Consider the following 27569-nt stretch of genomic DNA (forward strand, 5'->3'; position numbering starts at 1 on the left):
TAATTATTATAATAATAGTCTATTTGTGTAGACTGCATGCACGAAAGAGAGGAGGGGGGGGGGGGGTGCGAATAAACGTTTGAAAGAAAAAATAATATTAAAGGGTGTGGTTGCAAGGGCTAGATTTTAGGAGATACTTAGAACTTATAAAAAGTCTTCTTAAAAGTACTTACAAGTTAAAAAAACTTAAATTTTAAAAAATGCTTAAGAACTTACTTAAGAAATATTAAGAAGTTAAAAAATACTTACAAAAAATTCCACTTCATGATTGATATCATTTTGGTTTTTGACAAAATTTTCAATTTGAAAATCTAGAGAGGCAGCGGCCCGTTTGAAATATTTATGGAATCCATTTCGAACAGCTACACATGCAAAGGTTGTGTTGTTGACCAATGCTGAACGTAAATCAGTCAATTTTCCAGGGCCAAATTTTCGCGGGTTATTGTAGATGGCACATGTTATCAGAAAATCTAGAAGATAAATTTTATCACCAGGGTTGTGGAGTCGGCACAGACTTACTTTAAGATTTATTAATCCAACAACAAAAACACCCAACATCAAATACCCCCCCCCTCTCTACCCGCAATGCTCTATGCCAAAGAATGCAGGCAAAACAACAGTATTTCAACATCCAGTGTTGATGCATTGACTGTAGAGAACATAACTTAGGGCACTTGGGAATTGACAGAACTAAATCAGCCCAAAATATGGTTGATGAAATTTCTCTCAGCCTGATAAAATATCGATAAATATACAGATTGATCAATTAATTTAAAAGTTCAATAGTACTAAAAACAACACAGGGTATTGAAATTAGGGGTCAGAGTGGATGAGTCTCCTAAGGGCAATCTATTACTCCTCTATCACTGCCCCTCCTTAAGGAATGGGCAATGATAAAAAGCTGCGAGATAGTTAATTTAATCACAAATCACAAGTGTATATCTAGGAGCGATATGATATCTGACACACCGGGAGAGGGGATGCCAAGTCATAAGAACATCAACTTTAAAAGTGAGGCTTTCTAGATCCATTAAGAAGAAAAATTGGCCTGCTGCTCCTTCACGAAATCAAAATCGTATCAGGACTGATAGCAATCAACATACCTTAGGGGCCATTGACGGTACCCTAGGGTTTGCGTCATCCAGCTCCCTTTAGCTCCGTTTGCGTCCCACAGACACGTTGTTCTTTTCATGAATCAGATTAAGGATTGAGCCTTAGTCCCATTGATTTTAGGACCCGAGTCACCTTCAATAGCCCCGGATACATTAACCGTCCATGGAAAACTTATCCACACCCTTCATACATACATCAAGTGGAATGTCATACCCTTTCTCAACTAAGAATTATGCCAGGATTGAGGTATCTTTATTTTAATACCCCCAGACGGGTTCCTACTACCTGTAACAAACCTCCAACCAACCAGTTTAAATTAGATAGAAAAAATCTACAGTTGATTAAACACGAAAAAATAAGGGTTTTCATCACCCATGAGGAATTCTAGGAACCATCTCCCTCCACGACCCCAAATAAATTAATTATTCATGGATAATATCTCTTTATGGACTCATTAAGCGGCAGGGTACAACTTATTCAGGAATAAAACCATGCTAGTATTGCCATTTCTATAGTTTAAAAGCCATGAACATGGCCATGGAACCTGTGAAAAACACCTAAATCACGTAATTAGATCCTTCAGGTCGGATTTTAGGATCCAAGGGACTTTTTTGGACAGAGAAATAGAGACCTTTAGAGAAATTCCTGACCCAAAAAGTACTAAAAAGGACCTGACCCAGCTGCGGTTCGCCGTATAAATGCCAAACCAAATCATACTAATATTCAAACCGATCTCTCATAAATCTGAAAGCAGTATGGTCGGAAATGTAGCGTCTTGATCTTTTAGAAAGACCTGGGCAATATCAAAATCACCCGATCCTTTTGCTTTCCATATTGATCTTTTTACTAGTTTTACTAGACTTTTTTTTTACTTTTTTACTAGTTTGACTAGTTTTTACTTTTTTACTAGTTTCAACTATGAATGTACAAAAATTCGAAAAATACAATGGTTGTTGCTTTGATTAATGACTAGAAAATCATCACAAGACCGCAACACATTTCTAAATCACACAATCAACATCATAATCGATAATCAACCGATCTCTAATAAATCTTAAAGCAGTATGATTGAAAATGTAGCGTCTTGGTCTTTTGGAAAGACCTGAGCAATATCAAGATGACCCAACCCCTTGGCTTTCCATATGGATCTTCTCTTTGATTAATGACCAGAAAATCATCACAAGACCGCAACGCATTTCAAAATCACACGATCAACATCATAATCAATATTCAACCGATCTCTAATAAATCTAAAAGCAGTATGATTGAAAATGTAGCGTCTTTATCTTTTCGAAAGACTTGGGCAATATCAAGCTGACCCGACCCCTTGGCTTCCATATGGATCTTATCTTTGATTAATGACCAGGAAATCATCCCAAGACCGCAACGCATTTCAAAATCACACGATCGACATCATAATCAATATTCAACCGATCTCTAATAAATCTAAAAGCAGTATGATCGAAAATGTAGTGTCTTGATCTTTTGGAAAGACATGGGCAATATCAAGATGACCCGACCCCTTGGCTTCCATATGGATCTTATCTTTGATTAATGACCAGGAAATCATCCCAAGACCGCAACGCATTTCAAAATCACACGATCGACATCATAATCAATATTCAACCGATCTCTCATAAATCTGAAAGCAGTATGATCGAAAATGTAGTGTCTTGATCTTTTGGAAAGACATGGGCAATATCAAGATGACCCGACCCGTTGGCTTTCCATATGGATCTTCTCTTTGGTTAATGACCAGAAAATCACCACAAGACCGCAACACATTTCAAAATCCCACGATCAACATCACAATCTGATCTCTCATAAATCTGTAAGCACTATGATCGAAAATTTAGCGTCTTGATGTTTTGAAAAGACATGAGCAATGTCAAGATCACCCGACCCCTTGGCTTTCCATATGGATTTTCTCTTTTATTGATGACCAGAAAATCATCACAAGACCGCAATACATTTCAAAATCAAAGGATCAACATCAAACGATATCTCATAAATCTGAAAGCAGTATGGTCGGAAATTTAGCGTCTTGATCTTTTGGAAATACAATGGCAATATCAAGATGACCCGAACCCTTGGATTTCCATATGGATCTTCTCTTTGATTAATGACCAGAAAATCATGACAAGACCACAATACATTTCAAAATCACACGATCAGCATCATAATCGATATTCAGACCGATATCTAATAAATCTGAAAGCAGTATGGTCGGAAATTTAGCCTCTTGATCTTTTGGAAATGCATGGGTAATATCAGGATGACCCGACTCCTTTGCTTCCCATATGGATCCTGTCTTTGACTAATGACCAGAAAATCATCACATGACCATAACACATTTTAAAATCACTTGCTTGTGTTTTTTCCAGGCTTTGGCTGTACTCCCTTTAGTCTAGTGGTTCCCAACGGATTTTGGCCATGCCCCACCTAGGCATTCTAAAATTCTGATGCCGTCTCTTAAAATTTAAATTTTGCTATTCAAAAGTTTACGCGTATTCACCTGAAGGAAGATTAAAATGCCGTTCAGTTGGTATCTTTGAAAAAAGTTGTCTGAATATAAAACATCTTCTATATATATAAAAATAAGTTGTCTGTGTGTGTGTGGGTCTGTCTGTCGGGTGACGTCATGTTTGTGTGTCGACTGACGTCATGTTTTCAACTGACGAAATTACAGACCGGGACATCGGGACACAAATGACGACCGGGAGACCGGCACATAGGAAATATAAATGACGACACTCAAAGAGAAAGCGACCGGGACAAAAGGAATGTTCGATTAGCAATCACCATCAACAAAGCACCGGGACACAAATGACGACCGGGACACAGGGAGTATAAATGACGACCAGGACATAAGTAAAAAAAACTAAAAAAACTAAAAAAAAAGGTAAAAACTACAAAAAAACTAAAAAGAAAAAAAAACTAAAAACTAATAAAAAAACTAAAAAAGCTAAAAAACTAAAAAAAACTAAAAAAGAAAAAAAGAAAAAAGGAAAAAAAATGAAAAATAAAGGAGAAAAACAAAACTAAAAAAACGAATGTATATACAGACCGGGATACCGGGATACAAATGACAACCGGGACACAGGGAATATAAATGACGACCGGGACACAGGGACACAACTACAACGGGGACGCCGGGGGGCACAGGGGGATATAAATGACGACCGGGACACCAGGACACAAGGAATATAAATGACGCCCGGGACACTCAAAGAGAAATCACAGACTGGGACACCGGGACACAAATGATGACCGGGACACAGGGAATATAAATGACGACCGGGACACAGGGACACAACTACAAAGGGGACGCCGGGGGGCACGGGGGATATATAAATGACGATGGCGACACAGGGAATGGTCGATTAGCAATCACCATCAACAAAGCTCAAAGGCAATCATTAGAATCATGAGGTATAGATCTGAATACGGATTGTTTTCCCATGGACCATTATATGTTGCATGTTTAAGAGTCGGTAAACCTGACAATCTATTTATATGCACAGACAATGGGACAGCAAAGAATGTTGTATATTCGCAAGTTTTACGTCGTTAAAAACATATATATATATATATATATATATATATATATATATATATATATATATATATATATATATATATATATATATCTATCTATATTCACAGGTGGGACATAGGGACACAACTACAATGGCGCGTAACGACTTTCGCGCGCGGGGGGGCTTGGGGGGCGCGAAGCGCCCCTACCAACTAGGTGTTGAGGTGGCGCGAAGCACCACCCCAACAGCCATATATATATATATATATATATATATATATATATATATATATATATATATATATATATATATATATATATATATATATATATATATATATATATATATATATATATATATATATATATATATGTTTTTAACTACGTAAAACTTGCGAATATACAACATTCTTTGCTGTCCCATTGTCTGTGCATATAAATAGAATGTCAGGTTTAACGACTCTTGAACATGCAACATATAATGGTCCATGGGAAAACAATCCGTATTCAGATCTATACCTCATGATTCTAATGATTGCCCTTGAGCTTTGTTGATGGTGATTGCTAATCGACGATTCCCTGTGTCGCCATTGTCATTTATATATCCCCCTGAGCCCCCCGGCGTCCCTGTTGTAGTTGTGTCCCTGTGTCCCGGTCGTCATGTCCCGGTGTCCCGGTCGTCATTTGTGTCCCGGTCTGTATATACATTCGTTTTTGAATTGGTCCTTTTTTAGGTTTTAGTTTTTTACCTTTTTTTAGTTTTTTTTCTTTTTTTTAGTTTTGTTTTTCTCCTTTATTTTTCATTTTTTTTCCTTTTTCATTTTATTTTCTTTTTTAGTTTTTTTAGCTTTTTAGGTTTTTTATTAGTTTTTAGTTTTTTTTTCTTTTTAGTTTTTTTGTAGTTTTTACCTTTTTTTTAGTTTTTAATTTTTTTTACTTATGTCCTGGTCGTCATTTATACTCCCTGTGTCCCGGTCGTCATTTGTGTCCCGGTGCTTTGTTGATGGTGATTGCTAATCGAACATTCCTTGTGTCCCGGTCGTCATTTATATTCCCTATGTGCCGGTGTCCCGGTCGTCATTTGTGTCCCGATCTGTAATTTCGTCAGTCGAAAGTATGACGTCAGTCGACACAGAAACATGACGTCACCTGACAGATCTACAGACAGACAACTTATTTTTATATATATAGATAAGAGGCCATCACAATACTATCATGACTGCTTTCTGCACTTTAAATGCATATGAATGTGACGTCATACACATGACAAAATGTTTCGTCACAATTAAGGCCCTAAATAAAGGTCAGCCAAAGGGTACACATTGCCAAGCCCCATTGTGTCTCAAAAGTTAAAAGCGCAATTGTCAGCAACTGCTTTTATTTCTGCACATAAGTACCTAAGTACTTTCAAAAGATGCTGGTTCATTTTTCTGTTTGGTGTGCAACAAAAGTGATCAATCCAAAATGGTTTGGGAGAGCGAATGTCAATCAGGTCTTCCTTCCCAATGTCCATTTTAAGCTGATTTCTGGCTTCACCAAACTTATTATGAGAAGCTAACTCCTTGTGCTTAGCGGCTTATTTTTTCTCGTAATTACTTTTCAAGAGCCTCCTTTCTCGTAATGTCCTTTCTCGTAATGACTTTTCAAGAGTCTCTTTTCTTCACTTCAGCAAGCATTTGCTTTTGTTTTTCTGTATTTTCTGCAAGCTTCCATCGGTTTCCTGTAAGGTTTTTGAATATGGCCATTCCAGTAGCTTTTGACCTGTGACCATTTTCAGAAGATTTTAAGCGTCTTTTTTCTTATTCCGAAATAATAGTGTCAAGACTACAAATTAAAGTTGAGTTGAAAGGGATAGTTACCACTTTTGGATTCTTTTAGATATATATTTTTAGCATTATTTTTTTTTAATATTTGATTTTATTTTCGGTTACTCCGCACCGAGGATTGTTCTTTACTAGGTTGCAGTGGTTTGACACCAATGGCTTCTTTGATAGTGAGTAAGCTGGGAAAAAATATCGAATCTCCCGGAATCCGCATTAAAAAAAAAGAAGAAAAAAAAAGTGTGGCAGCTTAAGCGACCACAGGGCGAAAAGACTTCAAATCTGTTGACAACGTAACCTTGAATTTATTCTGTAGTCTTCAGGATACTAATGGTCACTAACAAACTAAAAGATTTCTTAGATGAAGTTGAAGCTGACCTTGCAAAAGAAACATTTTTAGAGACTTGAGAGCTATATAGGCAATTTTAGGGACGTTCTCCAGTTTTAGGGACTTTAGGGACCTTGCGGCAGCCCTGATAATGTCTTTTATGGATAGATTATGTGAATGGCTATACATTGTTTGATTAAACTCATGTCCTGATGACGTGTCTATAGTTTGAGGGCCCTGGATGGCGTCCTAGAGCCTATGCCTAACATCTCCAACCAAATCAGATTCAATTAAAACATATATTGAAAGAATGTCTGTACATTTTCTAACTATAATTAAGTAATATATATTTTTTTCACATGAAGGAAAAAGGCAATATCAAAACTCAAAATAAACTAAAATCATAGAAGCAAAGTTTGGCATCCTCTCTATCAGCCCCCAACAGCTTACAGTAATGTTTAATGCTGTACTGAAAGCTTTTTAGAAAACAACAAGCTGGTTATTGCATTTACTTCATTTATCCCTTACTCTTCAAAGCACATGAAATGAGAAATGTATTGTTGATATGCAATATAACCAAATGATCATTTTAGTTATCAAAAGACAGTGAATTGAAAAAATATAACGAACAGTTTCAACGGGGAAGGAGATATTTTGATGAATATTGTTCTAAGAAGATGTCTCCAGCCCTCCAACGTCTGTGCAGGTATTCACATATCAAGATATTCTTCTATTTTACACCCAAAATGCTTCCAAAATGATGAGCTGTCCCAGCACCTAGTGCAAGTTTAACCCATATATAATCCAAGAAACAAAGAGAAATTTGGAGTACAACCCCAATCCCACCCACATCAATTCAAAATACTTGAAAATTTATCGTCTTGAAGAACAATACTTAAGGCTTCTCATACCCACCAAAATAGGAAGATTCATTGACTTGTGAGTCTTCCCTCCTGAAACAAAATCCTGTGCCCGCACCTGGGTAATCCTAGCCTGGGTAACCTGGGTAGTTCCTGGGTAAATCCTAACCTGGGTAGGAGCTCTTAATGAGAAACAAGCTAATCAGTCAAGTGTCAACTCCTGAGGGAGATATTAGCCCCAAGGTCTACCATTCATCGTCCCTGGAGGAGGTGCAAAACACGGATCTTACAGACATTCCCCTTATTTCTTCCTCTTACCAAAAAAAAAAAAAAAAAAAAAAAAAAAAAAAAAAAAAAAAAAAAAAAAAAAAAAAAAAAAAAAAAAAAAAAACAGTTTCAGAAAACTATCTAATGAGAAATATTTCTATTTGTGGCTGATTCAGGAATGGTAACTATTGTTCCGATTAGGCCAAATAGTTATCAAAATAATAGTTATCAAAAGTAATTAATTAGGCCTAATAGTTATCAAAAGTAAGGCTGAAGTATTTCTCAAAAAAAGCCATCACATTTTTTTATTTTTTTTATAGAAAAAGCTCATTAAATAAGAGCAAAATAGTATTAAATTTTAATTTACCCATCTTGGAATTGAAAGTGCAGCCTACATCTACAAAAAAAACTTTGGAAGTTCAAATGGACGAGCATATTCTTGGTTGAGAAGCCCTGACGCTCTCCCAGAGTTTATGTTTAATTAAATAAAAAACAAGTTTTTTCAACTGAAAGCAGGGAGCAACATCAAAAATTAAAACGAGCAGGAATTATTACGTATATGAAGGGGTTGCCCCCTCCTTAATCCCTCGCTCTCTACGCTAAAGTTTTTTTTAGAACTTTTAAAAGAGTTTAATGTTCTAAATAAATGGCCCTTGTGTTTCATTAGTCGTTCTCAAGGAATTGGGACACAAAGTCAAACTTCAGCGTAAAAAGCGAGATACTGAGGAGGGGGAAACCCCCTCGTATACTTTTGTTGCGAAAATAAATTTGAGGGAATCTCGAAAAATAGGCTGAAACACCTCGAAATCGCACTAAATGGAAACAAAAATTCACCATGTTGAATTGCCATACCCGAAAATTCTACACACGGAACTTGACCAACAAGGAAAACCACTTTTATACATTGGTAGCACATATATTCTTTTCTTTCTGTTCCAGGATTAACAGGGGGCCAGGAACAACATAGATAGCCGTTTAGGGCTCATTTGTAAGGAAGTTGCAACATCTAGTGCCTGCTATAAACATTAAAAATATACTATTAAAACGAAATGCAATTTTGACGAAAACGTGCTATAAATATTGATTAGTTTGAAAGATAAACCCAATATTTTCAAGTATACCCCATCCTTTTTCATTTAATTTGAAAAAAAAACGATAAATATATTAGATTATGAGAAAATTTTAAAACTAATCTTAATATTTTAAGGAAATTTTCATAGTTTTTACATCCACTTTCACGTATTTTATGCTTCACTAAAAAATGAATAAAAAAGGACTTCTTACCAATGACTGCGTCACCAAGGAACTCTAGCCTCTGATAACACTCCACAACAATTGAATGACTTTGGGGATACGAAGGATGCGTCATTGCCTGAGCAAGAAACCCAATGTTTTCAAAAGTGTATCCAATCACTTCTTCTATGAAGTGAAGAAATTTCTTCTCCTCTATAATCTTCTGCTCAAGTAATTTTGGCTCAAAGTTCTTATTGAATGGTGGACAAACTAGATTGGAGACTTCTTCATAGGAGAAGGGGGTCACTTTGAGTCCAATTGAGCGAATAAACTGCTTGGTATGCTTTTCACCTAAAAAATAAAAAATATTTTTGAAATCTGAGAAATTCTTGGAAGGTCGTAAAGAAGGAGGCTTTGAATAGATTAGGATAGAAACGGAGAGTACGTAGCTGCTTTGGCCTTAGGCGGCTTGGTGCTAGAGTTGTTAGTAGTAGTAGTATTGCCTTGTTTTATTTATTTATTATTTTTTTTTTGGCAGGGATCTTCAGCAAGATAAGGATTGCTAGAAATCCTCCAGTTTGTGCAATACTAAGATTAAGATGCGTATTAGTACGCATCACGCGTATTAGTACGCATCACGCGTATTAGTAAGCATCACGCGTATTATTACGCATCACGCGTATTAGTGCGCATCACGCGTATTAGTACGCATCACGCGTATTAGAACATACCATTCATAAATCTTTAAGTTTTATCACCAGGTATGACTATTAGGCAACTGTAGACGTACTAGGAATATCACATTTGGTAGAATTATTTATCATGTAGGATGTTGTCAACTGTATGTAGATACAGTTTTTTTTCTCTTTATTTATATTAAGACTTGTTTTTTAGTTCTTTCTTATTTTCTTGTTATTTCTTGTTCCCACATTGTTGCCCATCTTAGAGTGACAGACAATTTAATAGTTATTTGTCATTCTGACATATTTTAAGCCTTAAACATGAGTGTTTCAAATTCACTGTCATATTTGCCAGCATACAAAAAAAAAAAAAAAAAAAAAAAAAAAAAAAAAAAAAAAAAAAACACCTAATAACTCTTAACAAAAGAAAAAAACAATACGTTTCCGACAAATTTGGCCTTATGTGGTGATGTTGCGTCAGAAACTTTTCCCAGACAAGTATTCTGTCAGGTGATTTCTCCCCATTTAATTAACAATACTGTGCTTTTCAGATATGGCGCTTCTAATGGAGTCAAACATAAACTACAACCTTATTCCATGGGCCGTAGCATTTTAATTAGTGAACCAAAAAGTGCCTACTCAGATGTGCGTAAAAATTGCAAAGCCTTTCCTCACAAAATTGTGACAGCTAACACACGGGAGGAACGATTTGAATAATCCCTGACTCTTAATAAGTGTCTAAAGTGGTGCATTTGTGCTAAAAAAAAGAAAAGAAAAAAAAATGCCGAATTCCATAATCAAACAAAAGAAAATTCTTGGATCACGTTCTTATGGGACACATTAACTTCTGGGGCACGTTAGCTTCTGGGAAATGCTAACTTCTGGGGCCCTTTAACTTCTGGGGCAAGTTAACTTCTGGGGCACTTTAACTTCTGGGGTACTTTAACTTCTGGGGTACATGAACTTATGGGGCATGTTAACTGGGGCAGGAAACTTCTGGGGCAAGTTAATTTAGTATTCAATCACAAATGGTTATAAAAACCTCTGTAATTGTGAGTTGTAACTTGGACAATTAAGCATTAAAAGATATATTTTTTTTCTATTTTTAATTATTACAGTTAGTTTTAATAACATAATTTAATTAACTATAGGAAATGACCACACTGCCTTTCCATCTTACAAAACAGGAGAAGATAACAAGGAAGCTTGTAAAAATGGTGAGTAATGCAATAGCACGGTCTAAATGGGTATCTCAGCTATATAGTCAACTGCCACCATCAGCAGAATACAGTATAAAAAAAAGAAGAAAAAGAAACAAGCTAATTAAAAAAACACACCGATAAAACAAATTTTTGAAATAAAATGAGGAATTAAAAAGAATTCGTTATTATAGTTCATAAGTTTGTTTTACAGATGCAATTTTTTTTAGTAAGTGTATTTTCTTTCCATTTGTTTTATATTATATTTCGCTAATGAAGACTTTTTGATATATATCCAAAATATTTGTTTAGATTTTGCTATTGCATTAGTTTCCGTCTTTATAAATTTCTTCCTTATCTTCTCCTGTTTTAAATTAAACAAAAGCATGGGTCCTGCCAAAACGGCACAACGAAATCAGTGTTCTTAGACCTTAGATTTTGGTTCCTCCAGATAACCAGAGGGCATCAGCAAAAAGTTTCCCATCTTCCCAAGAGGACCGCTATATTGATGTCCTCACTAGGACTATGGAGTCGGGTATAAGTTAAAGCCGACTCCAGCTCCAGACATTTTCCACATACCGACTCCAGCTCCGACCACATTTAGCAAAAATTACTAAAGCTCTGACCCCATGATTCCGACTCCACAATCCTGATCTAAACACTTTGATATATGATTCACCTGAAAGCCAGTATTGTCTGCTTTGTCCATCCAATAGAGCGTGTTCTTTGGTATTACTTAGTGCCTGGTTTCTTCTGGTCATCAGTGAAGGCGATACATTTTTTCTTATTCCTAAATTCTCGGCACCAGCCATTATTGAGTATTTCATGTGCAGCTAGTCTCTTCCTTCACTCCACTACGACGTTACAAATGTCTGTTGAATCTCGTTGTGAAAGATTCAATAGAGAAATTTTTAGGGAAAACATCCCCAGAAATAAAGCTTCATTTCGCGGTGTACCCTCGACCGCGGCTGCTCTTCAAGTGCTAAGCTTAATTTTAATCATAAAATTATGATTAAAATCCGGAGCTGGAGTCGGTATCTTAAAAGAAATCATAAAACTGACAATACATAGGAAACTTAAAATTTTTAACTAGAGTAATTAAAACTTCACAGTCAATTCCTGTCACTAAACTTCGATTAATTCATAATTTTCTTCTATTATGTTTTTTAATAATTACTCAGAAACAGCTACAGCTAGATTCGTATGCATGGAAAAAATGTCAAAACTACTAACTATTGTGTTTGCTGAAATACTTGTGTTACTAAGTTTTTTAACTAAATCTGCCGAATTACTAATATAGGAATATAGGGAATACAGGCCAGGTTTGAAAGCTGTGCAAAGCCGTTTTCCAATATTGGAAGCGGGGGCTTTAGTACATGCTACGATAGGTGTTACGAAAATATCTTGTTTATTAGTTATGGTAAATTTTACATTATTTTAAATTATGGTAAATTATGGTAAATTTTAATTTAATTTAATGCTTAATTTTAATTTAATTTAATGCTTAATTTTAATTTAATTTAATGCTTAATTTTAATTTCAAGCGCTTCGTGTATCTTTCTCTTACTATCCATGTTTCGCATAGCAACCAATCCTCAACTATTTCATAATCAAATAGCTAAAAAACAAAAGATTAAGCCTACTTTGAGAAAATTCAAGATGGGATTGACCAATTAGGACCTTCAATTGAAGTCTAAGTTTGAATAAATAAAAGATGAGATTGTTTTGAGTTTTCTGCTTAGGCCGCCCTGTCAGAGGTCCTGGTAGTATTTTTCCCCACTAAAATGATATTAAAGTGCCAAATACCCTTTTTAGCCAGATTCAAAACCAGTCAATTTCAAACGGACAGTGCCTAACGGAGCTTTCCCGTGAGAAAAATAGATGCCTCTATCAAATGCACACGGGCTCTGATAAACTATTTGGTCTATATCTTAGAAACAGTTATCTCCCCGATTGCACTTTTGGGACTTTGCAGGAATTAAATTAATTACACTTTTTCAGTGATTTTATAAGCCATTGAATTTGATATTTTATCCATTGCTTTTTTTTTAATTTCATTTTTTTGAATTTCGTTGAACTATCGTACACAAGCCCACCCAATTTCAAAATTTTTACGGGGAAACGCGAAAAGGAAGAAAATTAGCGGAACTCATCCATATACGTAAATACAATCTTTCTTTCTATGAACCCTAATATTTAACAAACATTAACGCTGATCTTCAAAAAGAATTAGAGACCTGTGAAATTATTTTTATTTGAAACTTAATATAAAACATGGAGCACGAAGGAGAATATTTATTGAACAAAACCTCCGTAACAATAGTATTTCTGTATGAGTTTCTAAAAGTCTTTCTGTGAATTCTAAAGAGCTACTAGCATCGACAATGACCCTTAAGAAGAAGCAGAAAATGTTAAAATTATTTTGAAAATTTATGCAAGAATTTAACAAAACTTGTGTAAAACGTAATTTTCAGAAGGCTGAAATAATAAACCAAAGCGCTTTGAAAATAATCTCTAATTTATCCACGAAAAACGTACTACGAACGAATCGTAGTAAAAGAAATAATCTGCTTCCAGGAGTTTTATTCCTAACAGGATTTTACAGGGGATATTTAATAAACCCCTCTTTGGCGAGTAACTGGGTTTTTATCATTTTCGGGGTTTAAGAAATTTGTGATTTTAAAATTATTAGTGAAAACTACATACAGGTTATTTTTGTGCAAACATTTTTTAATTTTGTTGTGATTTTTGGGATGTAGGGAAGATAGATTATATTTGACGGCTTATCACGAGTCTCACATTGTGAAATTTCTTTGATTTACGGGAATGTCTTTTTAGTCATGGTTAATTGTATGATTGAAGAAAGGAATGGCGGATCCGTTACCAAAAAGAATATCTCTGATAAAATTTACTTCTGCATTTATATACGAATTGGAGCAAATGTTCAGGGCAACATCAATAAGCGAAGTTACAACTGCTCTTTTAACTTGTGGGGGGTGATTTAAATTAAAATGAAGACATCTATTGTTTTGGGTTGGTTTTTTATAGATAGAAAAATCCAGATTATCAGTATTACGAAAAATTAACACATCTAAAAACGGCAGTTTATTATCAATTTAAATTTCCAGGATAAACTACAAATTCTAAGAAACCCCGAAGTTTAATTTCCCCATGATTCCAAAGTGAAATTACGTCATCCATGTAGCGACCCCAATAGACACGTCTTAAAAAATAAGAATTTAACGCCCAATTTTCAAGGTTCTCGACACTAATATATATCCCAATAGCCCGGGTAAAGGGGCTACCACAGGTAGCCCATTTATTTGTTGATAAAAGAAATCATAAAACTGACAATACATAGGAAACTTAAAATTTTTAACTAGAGTAATTAAAACTTCACAGTCAATTCCTGTCACTAAACTTCGATTAATTCATAATTTTCTTCTATTATGTTTTTTAATAATTACTCAGAAACAGCTACAGCTAGATTCGTATGCATGGAAAAAATGTCAAAACTACTAACTATTGTGTTTGCTGAAATACTTGTGTTACTAAGTTTTTTAACTAAATCTGCCGAATTACTAATATAGGAATATAGGGAATACAGGCCAGGTTTGAAAGCTGTGCAAAGCCGTTTTCCAATATTGGAAGCGGGGGCTTTAGTACATGCTACGATAGGTGTTACGAAAATATCTTGTTTATTAGTTATGGTAAACCGTAGAATTTTTGACAGAAACTACCACGAAGGAAAAATTTATTGTATAATTGTGGGGTGATTTTGCCATTCTGTTTTTGCTGCTTTAATTCATTTATAACATTATTAGCAAACTGATCGGTAGGATCGTGAGTTATCGTTTCATATGTAGTTGTGTCATTTAAATGTGAAAGGATTTTGTTGTCATAGTCTGTCGTATCCATGACAACAAGTGAATTGCTTTTGTCTGCTTTGGTTATTATAATAAAATGGTATTTCCGGAGATTCAATAATATTTTTATGTTGTGCAAATTTTTTGGCGGCAAACTGATAGGGGATTTAGCCTTTTTTTGGCTGTTATAAAGGGTATTTATGAGACAAGATTCTTCAGGGTTAGAAAGAGATGGGCTAGTATTTATGCAAAGCGGATGCTAAAGAGGAAACTATATCTGCCAAGGGAACTTGTTTCGGTAAAAAAGAGAATTTTGGACCTTTTTCCTATGTTTCGATTTCCTGGGGTTCCAAAGTTCTAGAAGAGAGGTTAACAATAGCAGGTCCAAGAGAGAATCTTGGAGATTAAATAGCGGATAGTTTCTGTCCAAAAATTCTTCGGTTTACCAAAAATGCATAAACAATGTATTCTCAGTAAAGGTAAGTCCTATCGTAGCATACAGTAAAGCCCCCACTTCCAATATTGGAAAATGACTTTGCACAGCTTTCAAACCTTTACTGTTTTCCCAAAATTCTTATATTAGTAATTCGGCAGATTTAGTTAAAAAACTTAGTAACACGAGTATTTCAGCAAACACAATAGTTAGTAGCTTTGACATTGTTTATGCTCAAATTTAATTAAAAATGATTTAGCAAAATATTTTCTAAACCAATTTATAATAGCATTGAACCCTTTACAATAGGCCTTTGGGGCTGGCTGCCAAAAAAAAAAAAAAAAAAAAATTAGCTTTGAAAGCTTGTATTTAATTATTTTGCTCTATTTCGTTTGAGTGAATTTATCATCTCACATTATTTTATTTATCAGTCTTGGTTGAACTTCGTTGAAGTAAGGATGCTAAGGCTGTATGAAAAAGCTTATAAAAACATTTTTAGTTTTAATGTTCGAATTTCAATGTAAATTTTTATACATATGTATATATATATATATATATATATATATATATATATATATATATATATATATATATATATATATATATATATATATATATATATATATATATATATATATATATATATATATATCTATATATATAAAAATAAGTTGTCTGTCTGTCTGTGGGTCTGTGGATCTGTGGATCAGGTGACGTCATGTTTCGGCTGACGTCATGAAATTAGTTGCCGTCATTTTTGTTATGACGATGCTTAGTATATTGTAAAACACATTAATTTGGTTAATAATATACCATTTAAAACACCAAAATGAACATGCTGGAGTAGTCACTCGGTGAGAGAGGGTGTCAGAACGGAGAATGAAGGTCCCAGGTTCAAATCCTGGTTAGGCTAAAAAAGGTGAAAAACTAAAAACTAAAAAAAAACTGAAAAAACTAAAAAAAGGCAAAAACTACAAAAAAAACTAAAAACTAATAAAAAAATAAAAAAAGCCGAAAAACTAAAAAAACTAAAGAAACTAAAAAAAGGAAAAAACTTAAAAACTAAAAACTAAAAAAAAAACTAAAAAAAAGGAAAAATGAAAAATAGAAGAGAAAAAGAATACTAATAAAATTAAAAATAAAAATAAAAAAAAATAAAAAAGATAAAAAGCTAAAAAAAGGTAAAAACCAATAAAAAACTAAAAAGAAAAAAAGGCAAAAAACTAAAAAAAAAATTTCATCTAAAAAACTAAAAAAAAACTAAAAAAGGTAAAAACTAAAAGAACTAAAAAAGTAAAAAAAACTAAAAAAAGGAAAAAACTGAAAAATAAGGGTTGGTGCGCGAAGCGCCACCCCAACAGCTAGTATATATATATATATATTTTGGTGTTGTGCTGAAGACGGGCCTTGCTTGGACATAGGGCCGAAATATTCACTGAACTGAATTCCACTGTCTTAAGAAAATGTCCCTATTGTTTCTAAATTGTGTTTGTTTGGTAAGTTAAATGGAAAATTGTAACGAATACAGCCCTTAAACCTTGTAGTCCCTAACGGTGGTTCTAATATCCTTTTCACGGATGGGGGGCTGGGGCCAGCCATCCTGTGCTCTCACATACCCTATCTGTTTACCTTCCCCTAATTTCTCCAAGTACCCATTTAGAGCTGGGTCAACAATGGCTGAGTTTATAGATTCACCCCGCTGACCCTCGTACGAAACCAAATAACCAGCGACACCAGGACTCAAACTTCTATTTTCACGCACAGGGATATTCAAGCCTAGAGCACTAACTACATGGCGAGGAGATTATATAAGCTATTTAAAAAAGTGAAGAGCCTTTGCATTCAGAGGTTTACCTTAAAAAAGAAAAATTCGAACAGTTAAATACAGCAGAAATTGCACAGTTAAAGATGGATAAGATAAATAGACTTACCCATAGTAACCAAATAGCATCCAATCAGCGCTTCCATAACATCAGCTATCCTCTTATTGGCTGTTTCTATCTCATAAGTTTTTTGCAAAGAATCATCTACAGTGGCCGTACTATTAATTGCAAATAAAGGAGGAATCCAACTTTTCTTTGGCTGGAAATCTTCATTAATGATCAAAGAGGGTATTCCCATTTCCTTGCCAATCTGGTAAAGAAAATTGTTTGATATCCTTACTGAGCGACACTGGGTCAGTCTCCCTTCGTCCATGTCTGGATACTTGAAGAAAAGATGAACACTAGCACAGTATTTTAAGAACGAGTCTCCAACCAGTTCAAGCCGCTCTAAGCTAAAAGCGTCATTTGCCTTGAGACTGGTAGTGGCCCATAACAGAAGACCAGGACTAGGGCCACAAGGGTCATTTCGATGCCACAGCTTAAATGAATCTGGTGTAGGGGCAGGTAGTGAGGCGGTAAGTGGCTTCTTGGAAGGAGAAATCTTCTCTTTCAAAGCTATAAATGCCTGCCTATCAGATGGCTTAATGTCTCCATTGTTGAATTCAAGTTTTAGAAGAAGTTCCTCCATCAGTTTTGCACTTTCATTAGTTTTACCGACTGATGAGCGAGTTTTTGTCAAAATCTCTTCTTTCTCAATTTCTTGGACAGTTAAATCAGGCCAAGCACTGACTGCAAAATATTGAAAAATTACTTTAAGGCCTTTAAGGCCATATTTTACTTTAAGGCCATATTTTATTAACACTGAGATTTAGCTAGTGTTAATTGGATCTAATTTTTTTTTTTAATCAATCAAAGAATTCTGTTGAAAATCATACAGCAGTTAAATTTCGGTGTTAGTAAAATGTCACTGCCAAAAGGCCTTTAATGTTTTATGCCAATATTCACAAGATAGTCAATCACATTCGTCATGGAAAATTAGCATATAAAACGAAAGAGAATTCTCCAGAGTAAAAGCATGAGAAATTTTAATCTGTACTATATTCAGGGTTACTTGCCACATTTCTCGATTACAGAGGTGCCAAACGGGCCATTGGGAGGGGGAGTCTCCCCGTTTAAATATTTTACCCCTCCCCGTAGTTCTTATAAAATACTGTTTAATTTTTTTTTATTGAATAACGCCCTTTTTCGGCATTTTCATTTAATCATTAAAAGAGCCATAATTTGCCCCATCCCAAATTTTAAAAATTCCCCTTTATGGAGGTATTTTTATTGCACAGTGCCTTTTTTGGGTATTTTCATTGTTGCTGTTAGATTAGTGGCTGCATATATATATATATATATATATATATATATATATATATATATATATATATATATATATATATATATATATATATATATATATATATTATATATATTAACTACTAGAACTTACTTAATATAAAATTTAATTTTTTCACTATTGCGAATACTAAATATATGTATATGCATATAAAAATCACAATAATATAGCATTATCAAAATAAATTATTCCTCACTTAAAGGCCTTCCCTGTTTTATTTTCATCATGTAGATATGTAAACTGACTAATAATAAAAAAAAAAAAAAATGCTGTAAAATGTTTCAGCCTTTCACAAAATCTGTTCTCAATGACCAAAAGAACTTCAGAGAAAACTGTTGGTAATTTTTAAATTCTAAAAGAAATTCCAAATTAGGGAAATAAAGTAAACCTAAAAAAATTTAGGTTTATTTTTTTTTACTGTGTAAGCCAGACAAAATATCATTAAGCCTATAAATAAGATAAGCCGATTATTGGTCATTATGATCTTTGATATCCTATCCAAAGAGTAAACATAGCTTATAAGAGTGTAAACTGGCGCTAGAGTAAACAAAAAATTACTAGCACCATCTAGCGTTTGAATTTTCTTGACATGTTTACAAGCTCCGTCATTATTTTTTTTCTCAAAAACTGAGTTCAGAGATGTATCATTACACTAATTTCACCAATTACACTATTTATACCTTTTATTACACAGACAAACGCCAAAAAGCGTCAGACACTAGATGGTGTTGATGGTAGTTTTGACGACATTAGCACTAGTTTCAACTCCAGTAAGCTACCTATTTTCTTCGGACCTACCTATTCTATTTTTAAGACCAATATAAGTTAAGCACAAAACTTGGCAAAACTGACGGAAAACACTTCATTAAGCTTAAAAATATTCTTTTAGTTTCTCAGCTATTCAATAGGTCCCATTTTGGTCACGTGAGTATACTTCAAGAGGTCCACTTCTTAAAAGTTTGTTACTGAATCTAAAATTCAACGCAAAAAATTAGAAAATTGTAAAAAATTAATAAACCAAAAATGATGGAGCTCCACGTATTTGCTATTTTTTTTTTTGTATTTTGTGTTTCAGTGCTAAAATTTAGTGTTTTGCAAAAGTTTTTTTTAGATTAAGCCCTCGGTAAGACAGCAGGGTTGCCACGACGGCCAGTTTCTAAAGTGCAATAGCAAGTACTACAGTGGTACACATAAAGCTATAATGCTAAAATAGCAGCTTCGTGCTAGAAGTGGCAACACTGAAAGGTAGACTGAAAAATGTTTTCTTAAATATTTTCTAAATGATACTGAATAAAACTGCCACACTTAGTCAAGCAAGCATACGAATTATAAAACTGTTGATGTAGAAGCTCTTCCAAAGATCTAAACGGGTATAAAATATAGCCATTGTAAAGAAAATTGCCTATTTTTACCTTTTACCTTTAAAAACGCTATAACTGCAGAGGCCTTTACTCTAGAAATTTTATAATAGACCGAAAAGAAAAAAAAATTCCCACGTAGGTTACCAAATTAATACATGCGGCATTTAGGATTTATTTTTTGGAGGGGGAGTTGGAGACTCGTAGGAACGAAAATTTTCTTGGACAAGTTAGGTATCTTTTTAAGTAACAAGCTACTTCTGATACATAGCAAAATTATTTACTTTCTTAGTTTTAATAGCTACATTTTCCTTCTCAAAATTAGTTTTTGTTTAATAAGATAAAAAAGAGGATTAAAAGGTCAGTAGAGACATTAGGCAGTTGTTCTAGGGCGGTCACAACCGCAAAAAAATGTTTATTTTCCAGTTACAAGTCTCAGAGAGGACATTTCTCCTGTTTTCAATTCTTGTCAGTGGATCAGTCTTGGGAAAAAGATAAACCTAAAAAGATCATTTTAAGGTCGAAGTTTTCCCTGGTTACTTACCAAGTTTTAGATCAAATCCAGCTCTGTTCGTAATAAATCTCCTCAGCATTTCCGCATTGACCAGGCCATTTAATCTTCTAAAGATAGATGGCAATAGAACAGCCTGCTTCCAAATTGAAGCCTTAAGTGGATGGACGAAGCTTAGTTCGGGTATCAGCATTACTGTCCTTAGATCAGTCTTCTGTTTTTTGATTTGCTTACTTAAAAAGAACAAATTTTTTTATAGAAAAATTAAACTTAAATGACTTTGAAACTTTACAAAGAAGCTTAGTTCGGGTATCAGCGGGTATCGGGTATCAGCGGGTTAGTTCGGGTATCGGGTATATCAAATTAGTTTTTTTGAAGCTTAGTTCGGGTATCAGCATTACTGTCCTTAGATTAGTCTTCTGTTTTTTGATTTGCTTACTTAAAAAGAACAAATTTTTTTTATAGAAAAATTAAACTTAAATGACTCTGAAACTTTACAAAGAAGCTTAGTTCGGGTATCAGCGGGTATCGGGTATCAGCGGGTTAGTTCGGGTATCGGGTATATTAAATTAGTTTTTTTGAAGCTTAGTTCGGGTATCAGCATTACTGTCCTTAGATTAGTCTTCTGTTTTTTGATTTGCTTACTTAAAAAGAACAAATTTTTTTATAGAAAAATTAAACTTAAATGACTTTGAAACTTTACAAAGAAGCTTAGTTCGGGTATCAGCGGGTATCGGGTATCAGCGGGTTAGTTCAGGTATCGGGTATATCAAATTAGTTTTTTTGAAGCTTAGTTCGGGTATCAGCATTACTGTCCTTAGATTAGTCTTCTGTTTTTTGATTTGCTTACTTAAAAAGAACAATTTTTTTTATAGAAAAATTAAACTTAAATGACTATGAAACTTTACAAGTTATCAAACGAAAACACAGTGCTTGTGGCTGCCAACCAGAAACACCAAAAATACATTATATAGAGAAGCTTTAATTATCAACCTTAATCAAATTGGGGCTTCAAATGCAACCCCTTATGAATCATTACATTGGCGTACCGAAATGCATATTTTGTGTGTGTGAAAATAACGATAACATATGGAAAACAATATTTATGGCTAACATCGATGTTCCCAGATTGGGCATAGTTCCATTATTTAGGCACTTTTCTTAGGTAGTTTCGCATAAAATTTTTCAAGCGAACAAATTATTGCTAAGCACTTACTTGAAATACTATAGTTTTGTGCATTCTCACTCAGACAATGGTGCTTTCGGTGCATTTTTCCTTTTATGACAACTATAACATCTACTACTATTGCACCAGGCACATGGTGACACTGGTGAGAACCATACATCTGGAGTCACGGCCTCAGAGGAAATCAAAAACATTGAATTTTCAAATTAAAATCCTTACAGTTTTTCTTAGCTATTTTAAACAATCTTAAAAAAAAACTTACAGTTTTGTTAGCTAATTTAAACAATCTTAAAAATTAAAAAAATACAATTTTTTTAGTTACTTTAAACAATATTAAAAATTAAAAAAAATGCAGTTTTTTTAGTTACTTTAAACAATCTTAAAAATTAAAAAAAAACTTTTTTTTAGCTATTTTTAAAAATTTTAACAATTGAGATACCGGGTTTTTGGAGTACAGCGGATATACACAATTGTAATGTATTCACAAAAGCTTAGGTGGCTGGGGGACAAGGGGTTCTTGATTTGTTTTCAACAAAAATACAAAAAGGTTCTTTTCGAAATACGGAAGGAGTTTTTTTCTTTTTTAATAAAAATAAAAGTAATATTATTTTCCAAACTCGGGAGGATTCCTCGCGTACTTCGCTCCATAGAAAGACATGACACTATATGAGATAGTAAACGACCCTCTGTCTTTTTTTTCGGCTTGACAGATTCGTAGGTTCCTAGGCTAGGATTTTGAAGACCCACTCTTTCTTGTTTTAGCTCGATATATTCTTTGGTTAGTGTTTTTTTTTATCCCAATTTTATTCTTTTTTGCATGACAGATTAATAAGGTCATAGGCTCACTTTTTTTCTGTCCACTCATTCTTTTTTTGGCTCGGCGAATTCTTGAAAGATCTACAGCCGAACTGGGCAGCCATGACACAAGCAAAGAGAGAAAAAGGTTTCAAAATGAAGAAAACAAAGTGGACTATGGCTAGTAGAAGGAAAAGACAAATTAAGACGACACGGATAATTCGCATGTATAAAACAAGGCGTCCTCAACGTTACAAGTAGATGAAGAAAAAAAAAAGTAAAATAATCTATAAAACAAAAATTAAATAGAATCTAAAATTAAGAAATAAAAAATAAACCAATATCTATTTTTAGTGATTAGGCCATACAGAAATCAAAAAGAGTTAATCCGATAAGAACACTGAAGCGACTGAAATTTTGGATTAGTAAGCTAGGATTTTTATGAAACCTCGGTTTTTGCTTTAGGCTCAAAAGTTTCTTTGATACGCATGCTCGTATTTTTAGAAGTTCGTCCCCATTGTTTTCAAGAGGGAGGATGTAATCATCCTAATAATGCAATCGGAATTATTAATCGAATAAACATTTAGAATTGCAGTATCAATCATGTGTGACATATATGACTGTTTTATAGAAAGCTCTGGTGCTTTTCCAATTGAATATCTGGGAATAGGGTTTCTATGGGCAAAACAGTTGTAGGTTAGCCTCCATAAGAAAAGGAGCCTGGAATAAAAATGGTAGAAATTCCAAGCTAATAAAAAAAAATTAACCAGAACAGACCAAGCTCAGTTTTCAGCGATAAAAGAGCGAAAATCTAAATTAAGGAGTGATTGATATGATGAAAGCATTTAAAATGGTCGAAAGATAAAACCCAGAACTTCCCTTACTCGGGAAGTAAGGAGCGCGTAAAATTGAAAAACACACTTTTGTCCCAGTAAGGAAGGAAATGGTAAGGTTTGTAGGCTAGGATAATTTTAACATTCCCTTTTTGACTCAATAGATTCAAATCAAAGTGACATCTACACGAAATAAAATGCATCCAGGATATGGGAAGGGAGTCAAGTTCTTTTTTTTCTAGAAAGATTCGTAGACTGGAATTCTGATGACTGTTTTCACTTTTTATCCTTTGCACTACTTATTACTTCTACTTAAGGATAATAATTAGAAGCAGTGCCCCTCCTTTCATATTGATATTGGGTTTAAAAGGATAACAAATAAAAGCAGTGCAAAGGATAGTAAGAAGAAGAAGTATCCATCCTTTCAAATTGGTATTGCTTCAAAAGGAAACCAGATAAAACCCCGAACGAGTGCGTAAAATTAAAAAACAGACTTTTGTCCCAGTAAGGAAGGAAATGGTAAGGTTTGTAGGCTAGGATATTTTTAACATTCCCTTTTGGCTCAATTGATTCAAATCAAATGTCACATCTACACGAAATAAAATGCATCCAGATCATGGAGAGGGAGTCCAGTTCTTTTTTTTTGCTAGTAAAAAAAAAAACCTTAAGGCCTTTAACTAAGCCATTAGTGGCTAACTATGCCTTTTTGTTTACTTAAAACACGGTGAAACATAAATCACTCTATATGATAAATCCTATCAGTTTGATACGCAAAGAGCAGAGGTAAAATTTTCTGCTCTTGCAACAAAGCAGTCATTCTGTCACACCTTAAACAGGGTTGTCACCATGGTCAATTCCTAAAGTGCTGCAACTGAGAAAATATGCGTGCTTCACAGTGACTTTCGGTACTAGAGTCAACAAATTGACTGTGATGGTGCTAACATAGCACTTTCGTGCTACAGGTGGCAATCCTGAGCACCTGCTACAGTGCTGCAGTTGACGAAAAGTATGTGCTTCACTTGGGTTTAAAGGACACTAAATAGTAGTGCAAAAGACAGTAAGTAGATGCAGTGCCCTTCCTTTCAAATAGATATTGGGATTAAAAGGATACCAAGGCCGAAAGTGTGCCAGGATAGATATTACGAATTGGAGTAACTCCTGGATGTACATTGGTTGCTTCACTAAATCCAAGGTAAGCCCCATTTCTTCTCCGGGTATTTCTGTAACCCGTTCTGGCCTCCCTCGAACGCCTTGTACCCCAGTTGAAAGAAAAAAATTCTTACAATTCTAAGTGACCTAAGCAGTCATACTCCTTTTCCTGACCCTCTACAAAGCCAACTCTCTTTTTAACAGAAAAAACAAACGTGCCTCACGAGGATGGGTCTAGTTCAATCGGTCCTACAATTTCACTTGCCCCACCCCAGCGCCAAAATATTGCAGTTCTTCCCGAAGACTCAACGCACGTATTGTGCCAAGCCACTGATGCAGCACGGATAAATCTGTTCAAAAAGACAGCGTCACGGCAGCCCCCTCCTTACAACCAGATTTTACAAAACTATTGACTTTAAAAAAAAGTTAACGGATGTGTTAATGCTTACTACAGATTTTCTGTCAATTTATAAAATGATTCAAGAGGTCAACGTAAAAACAATTCCATTCCAAACTCTTTTAATAACTCTTTAGACTATCATCATCAAAAAAGTGCATTGTCCTTAACCTCAATGAATATTAATGAAGGAAGCAGAGGATTAAGTTCCTGATTTCTAGCCACTACAAGTGACATAAATCTAAGTTCAGAAATTTTACCTGACAATTTCAATCTCACCTCTATTCAACCTAACTATAATCCTGACCTTAAGAGCATAGATGCCCGAATTCGTTTTGACAGTACGGAAGTGAGTCTGCCTAATAATATTAACTTCCCTGCTAATACTCGCAAATGTGCTAATATAATTTTGGCAGGTTTTTGCAAATTAGGAGATAAGTGTGATTTTGGATATGATCGTGCTACAAGCAAGCTTTTGGCAATAAGTATTCCCAATATTAGTTTTATTAAAAATTGCAAGTTTTTTAAGCAAGGAAATTGCAAAGTAGGTCCAAAGTGCCCCTATAATCATGGATCTATTACCCATAACCTGAAAAAACGAAATGAAGCTAGTCCAAGAGTTTGTTCCCGTTTTTTTCTTACAATTGCAGTCAAAATAAGTGTGCGTTATTACACCTATCTCGTTTTTACCTCACTGACAAGTCGTTTTTACCTCACTGACCTCACTGACAAGTGTGCTAAATAAAACTGTAATTTTGACCATGTTCCTTTATGTAAGTTAGCATCAAGTGCAGAGGCGCCATTTGGGGGGGTCAGGGGTGGGCAAATGCCCACCCCAGATTTTCCAGGAGACCCAAGCTTCTACCACAAAGGGCCCTTTGCTGGCCATAATAATCCATTATGTCCAATATAATCCATTCTGTCCAATTGATTTGAAATTACTGCACGCCTATTAACCAAAGAGCGTAATTACTTGACGACCCTTGGGGTAATTACGCTATTTGCTATTAATTATTGTAAACTTTGAAAGTAGGTAAGATACATAATAAAATTCTTGAGTTCTGTCAAATGCCCATTTCCTAGATGATTGCGCGACACGAAGTGAGTCGGGGGGGGGGGCCCAGATGGAGTTTATGCCCACCCCAAGATTTGGTCCAAATGGCGCCTCTGATCAATTGGGCATTGTTTAGGGTATGATAGCCTGCATATTTATCCCCCCTTTTCCTTTTTGCCAAAAACAAGCTGCAAACAAAAGCCAAGTGCACAAACCCGGATAGTCCCAGCTGTTACCAGTCAAAGACTCCACACTGGAAAGCCCCTTTTTTTCGACAGCACTACGGATCCCATTTCTCCTTTACTAAATACCTCTTATAATGGTGGTACTAAATACCTCTCATCAGGTGGATGGGAGGTTCACCTCCCATCCACCTGAATCTGCTACTATAGGAGAATTACCTGGTTTTTAGCAAGCTAAGACCCGAATGGACACATTCAGCCTCCAACATGTTTTGCTTTCGATCTGTAATGTGGATACCATACTGTTGTTTAAAGTGCTGCTCAAAGGTCTTCTTTTTACAATCCGGGAACAGTGATGCAGGATTTGTATTTTCGGAAATACTTTTGACATAATAAAACTAAAAAGAACAGAACAATTAATAGAAGACAAAAAACTAAGTAGAACAACTTAAATTCCAAATATCAAAATTAGGGCAAAGAGATAGTAAAAAAGAATAAAATCAAAGAATGAAAACTATAGGGCGATACTTTTGACATAATAAAAGTAAAAGAGAAGAGAAAAATTAATAGGAGACAAAACTAGGTAGATTAACTTAAATTCCAAATATCAAAATACAGCAAAGAGATAGTAAAAAATAGAATAAAATCAAAAACTGAAAACTGTACAGAAATACTTTTGACTTAGTAAAATTAAAAAGGAAGAGGAAAATTAATATGAGGCAAAACCAGGTATATTAACTTAAACTCCAAATATCATAATTAGAGCAAAGATATAGCAAAAAAAATTTATAAAATCAAGGAGTGAAAGCTATACGGGATCAGAAATATTATTTTCTTTGCTGATATTTTAATATTTTAACTTGATAAAAGGTTGAATTCAAACTGAAGCAGAAAAAGAGATAAAGAGAGAAAATTGAAAAAAATCCACAATAAAAATCCAAAAACTAGGTAAACTAATTTAAATTAGAAATAAAGAAGTAAAGAAATGAAAACAGAAGACAAACAGGAATAATGAAGAAAAGATTTTTTAAAGTCAAGAGAATTTAAACTACAAAAAAATGTAAAAAGTTAAAGCAAAAGAATTGCAACAGTTCGTGGTAACAAACTGTAAGTAAGGAGCGACTCGGCTCGATAGTAACTGAAACTCTAAAAAATAGAATTTTAATATTAAAAGACTCAGCTTATTATGCTACTTCAAATATGTAAAATTCATTAAGGTTAGTGTTACCCATCAAAAGTTACAAACGTGAGAACATTTGCTTGATTTTTGAAATAGGGGGGGGGGGACATCCTCTAAAATTAAAGGAATCTTAATAAAAATCACACCATCAGATTCAACGTACTAGAGAGCTCTACTGTAGGAATTTCAAGCTCCTGTCTGTAAAATGCGGAATTTTGCTATTTTTGCCACAAGACAAATCACGGATACGTGTTTATTTGTTGTTGTTTTCTCTCCAGCCAATTATCTGATCAAAATTGTGAGGTAGTCATTTTGTTCAGTATAGATGAAAAATCAAATAATTACGTCTTTAGGTGTAAAAT

At 34.4% G+C, this 27569-nt stretch overlaps 1 protein-coding gene across 3 annotated transcripts in view; it reads right to left on the bottom strand.

Annotated features, from left to right (window-relative positions):
• The window catches only part of LOC136035728 (endoribonuclease Dicer-like), a 183990-nt gene that overhangs the window by 15116 nt on the left and 141305 nt on the right, over positions 1-27569 (bottom strand). For all 3 annotated transcript variants that reach the window (XM_065717684.1, XM_065717683.1, XM_065717682.1), the window contains exons 16-20: positions 26247-26425; positions 20465-20664; positions 17269-17949; positions 9211-9510; positions 250-470 (exon numbers count right to left, since the gene is read on the bottom strand). In XM_065717684.1, the coding sequence (XP_065573756.1) occupies positions 250-470; positions 9211-9510; positions 17269-17949; positions 20465-20664; positions 26247-26425 (1581 nt within the window). The remainder of the gene's footprint in view (positions 1-249; positions 471-9210; positions 9511-17268; positions 17950-20464; positions 20665-26246; positions 26426-27569) is intronic.

This window comes from Artemia franciscana, chromosome 14 (genome assembly GCF_032884065.1).
Source record: "Artemia franciscana chromosome 14, ASM3288406v1, whole genome shotgun sequence".
NCBI classification, from domain to species: domain Eukaryota; kingdom Metazoa; phylum Arthropoda; class Branchiopoda; order Anostraca; family Artemiidae; genus Artemia; species Artemia franciscana.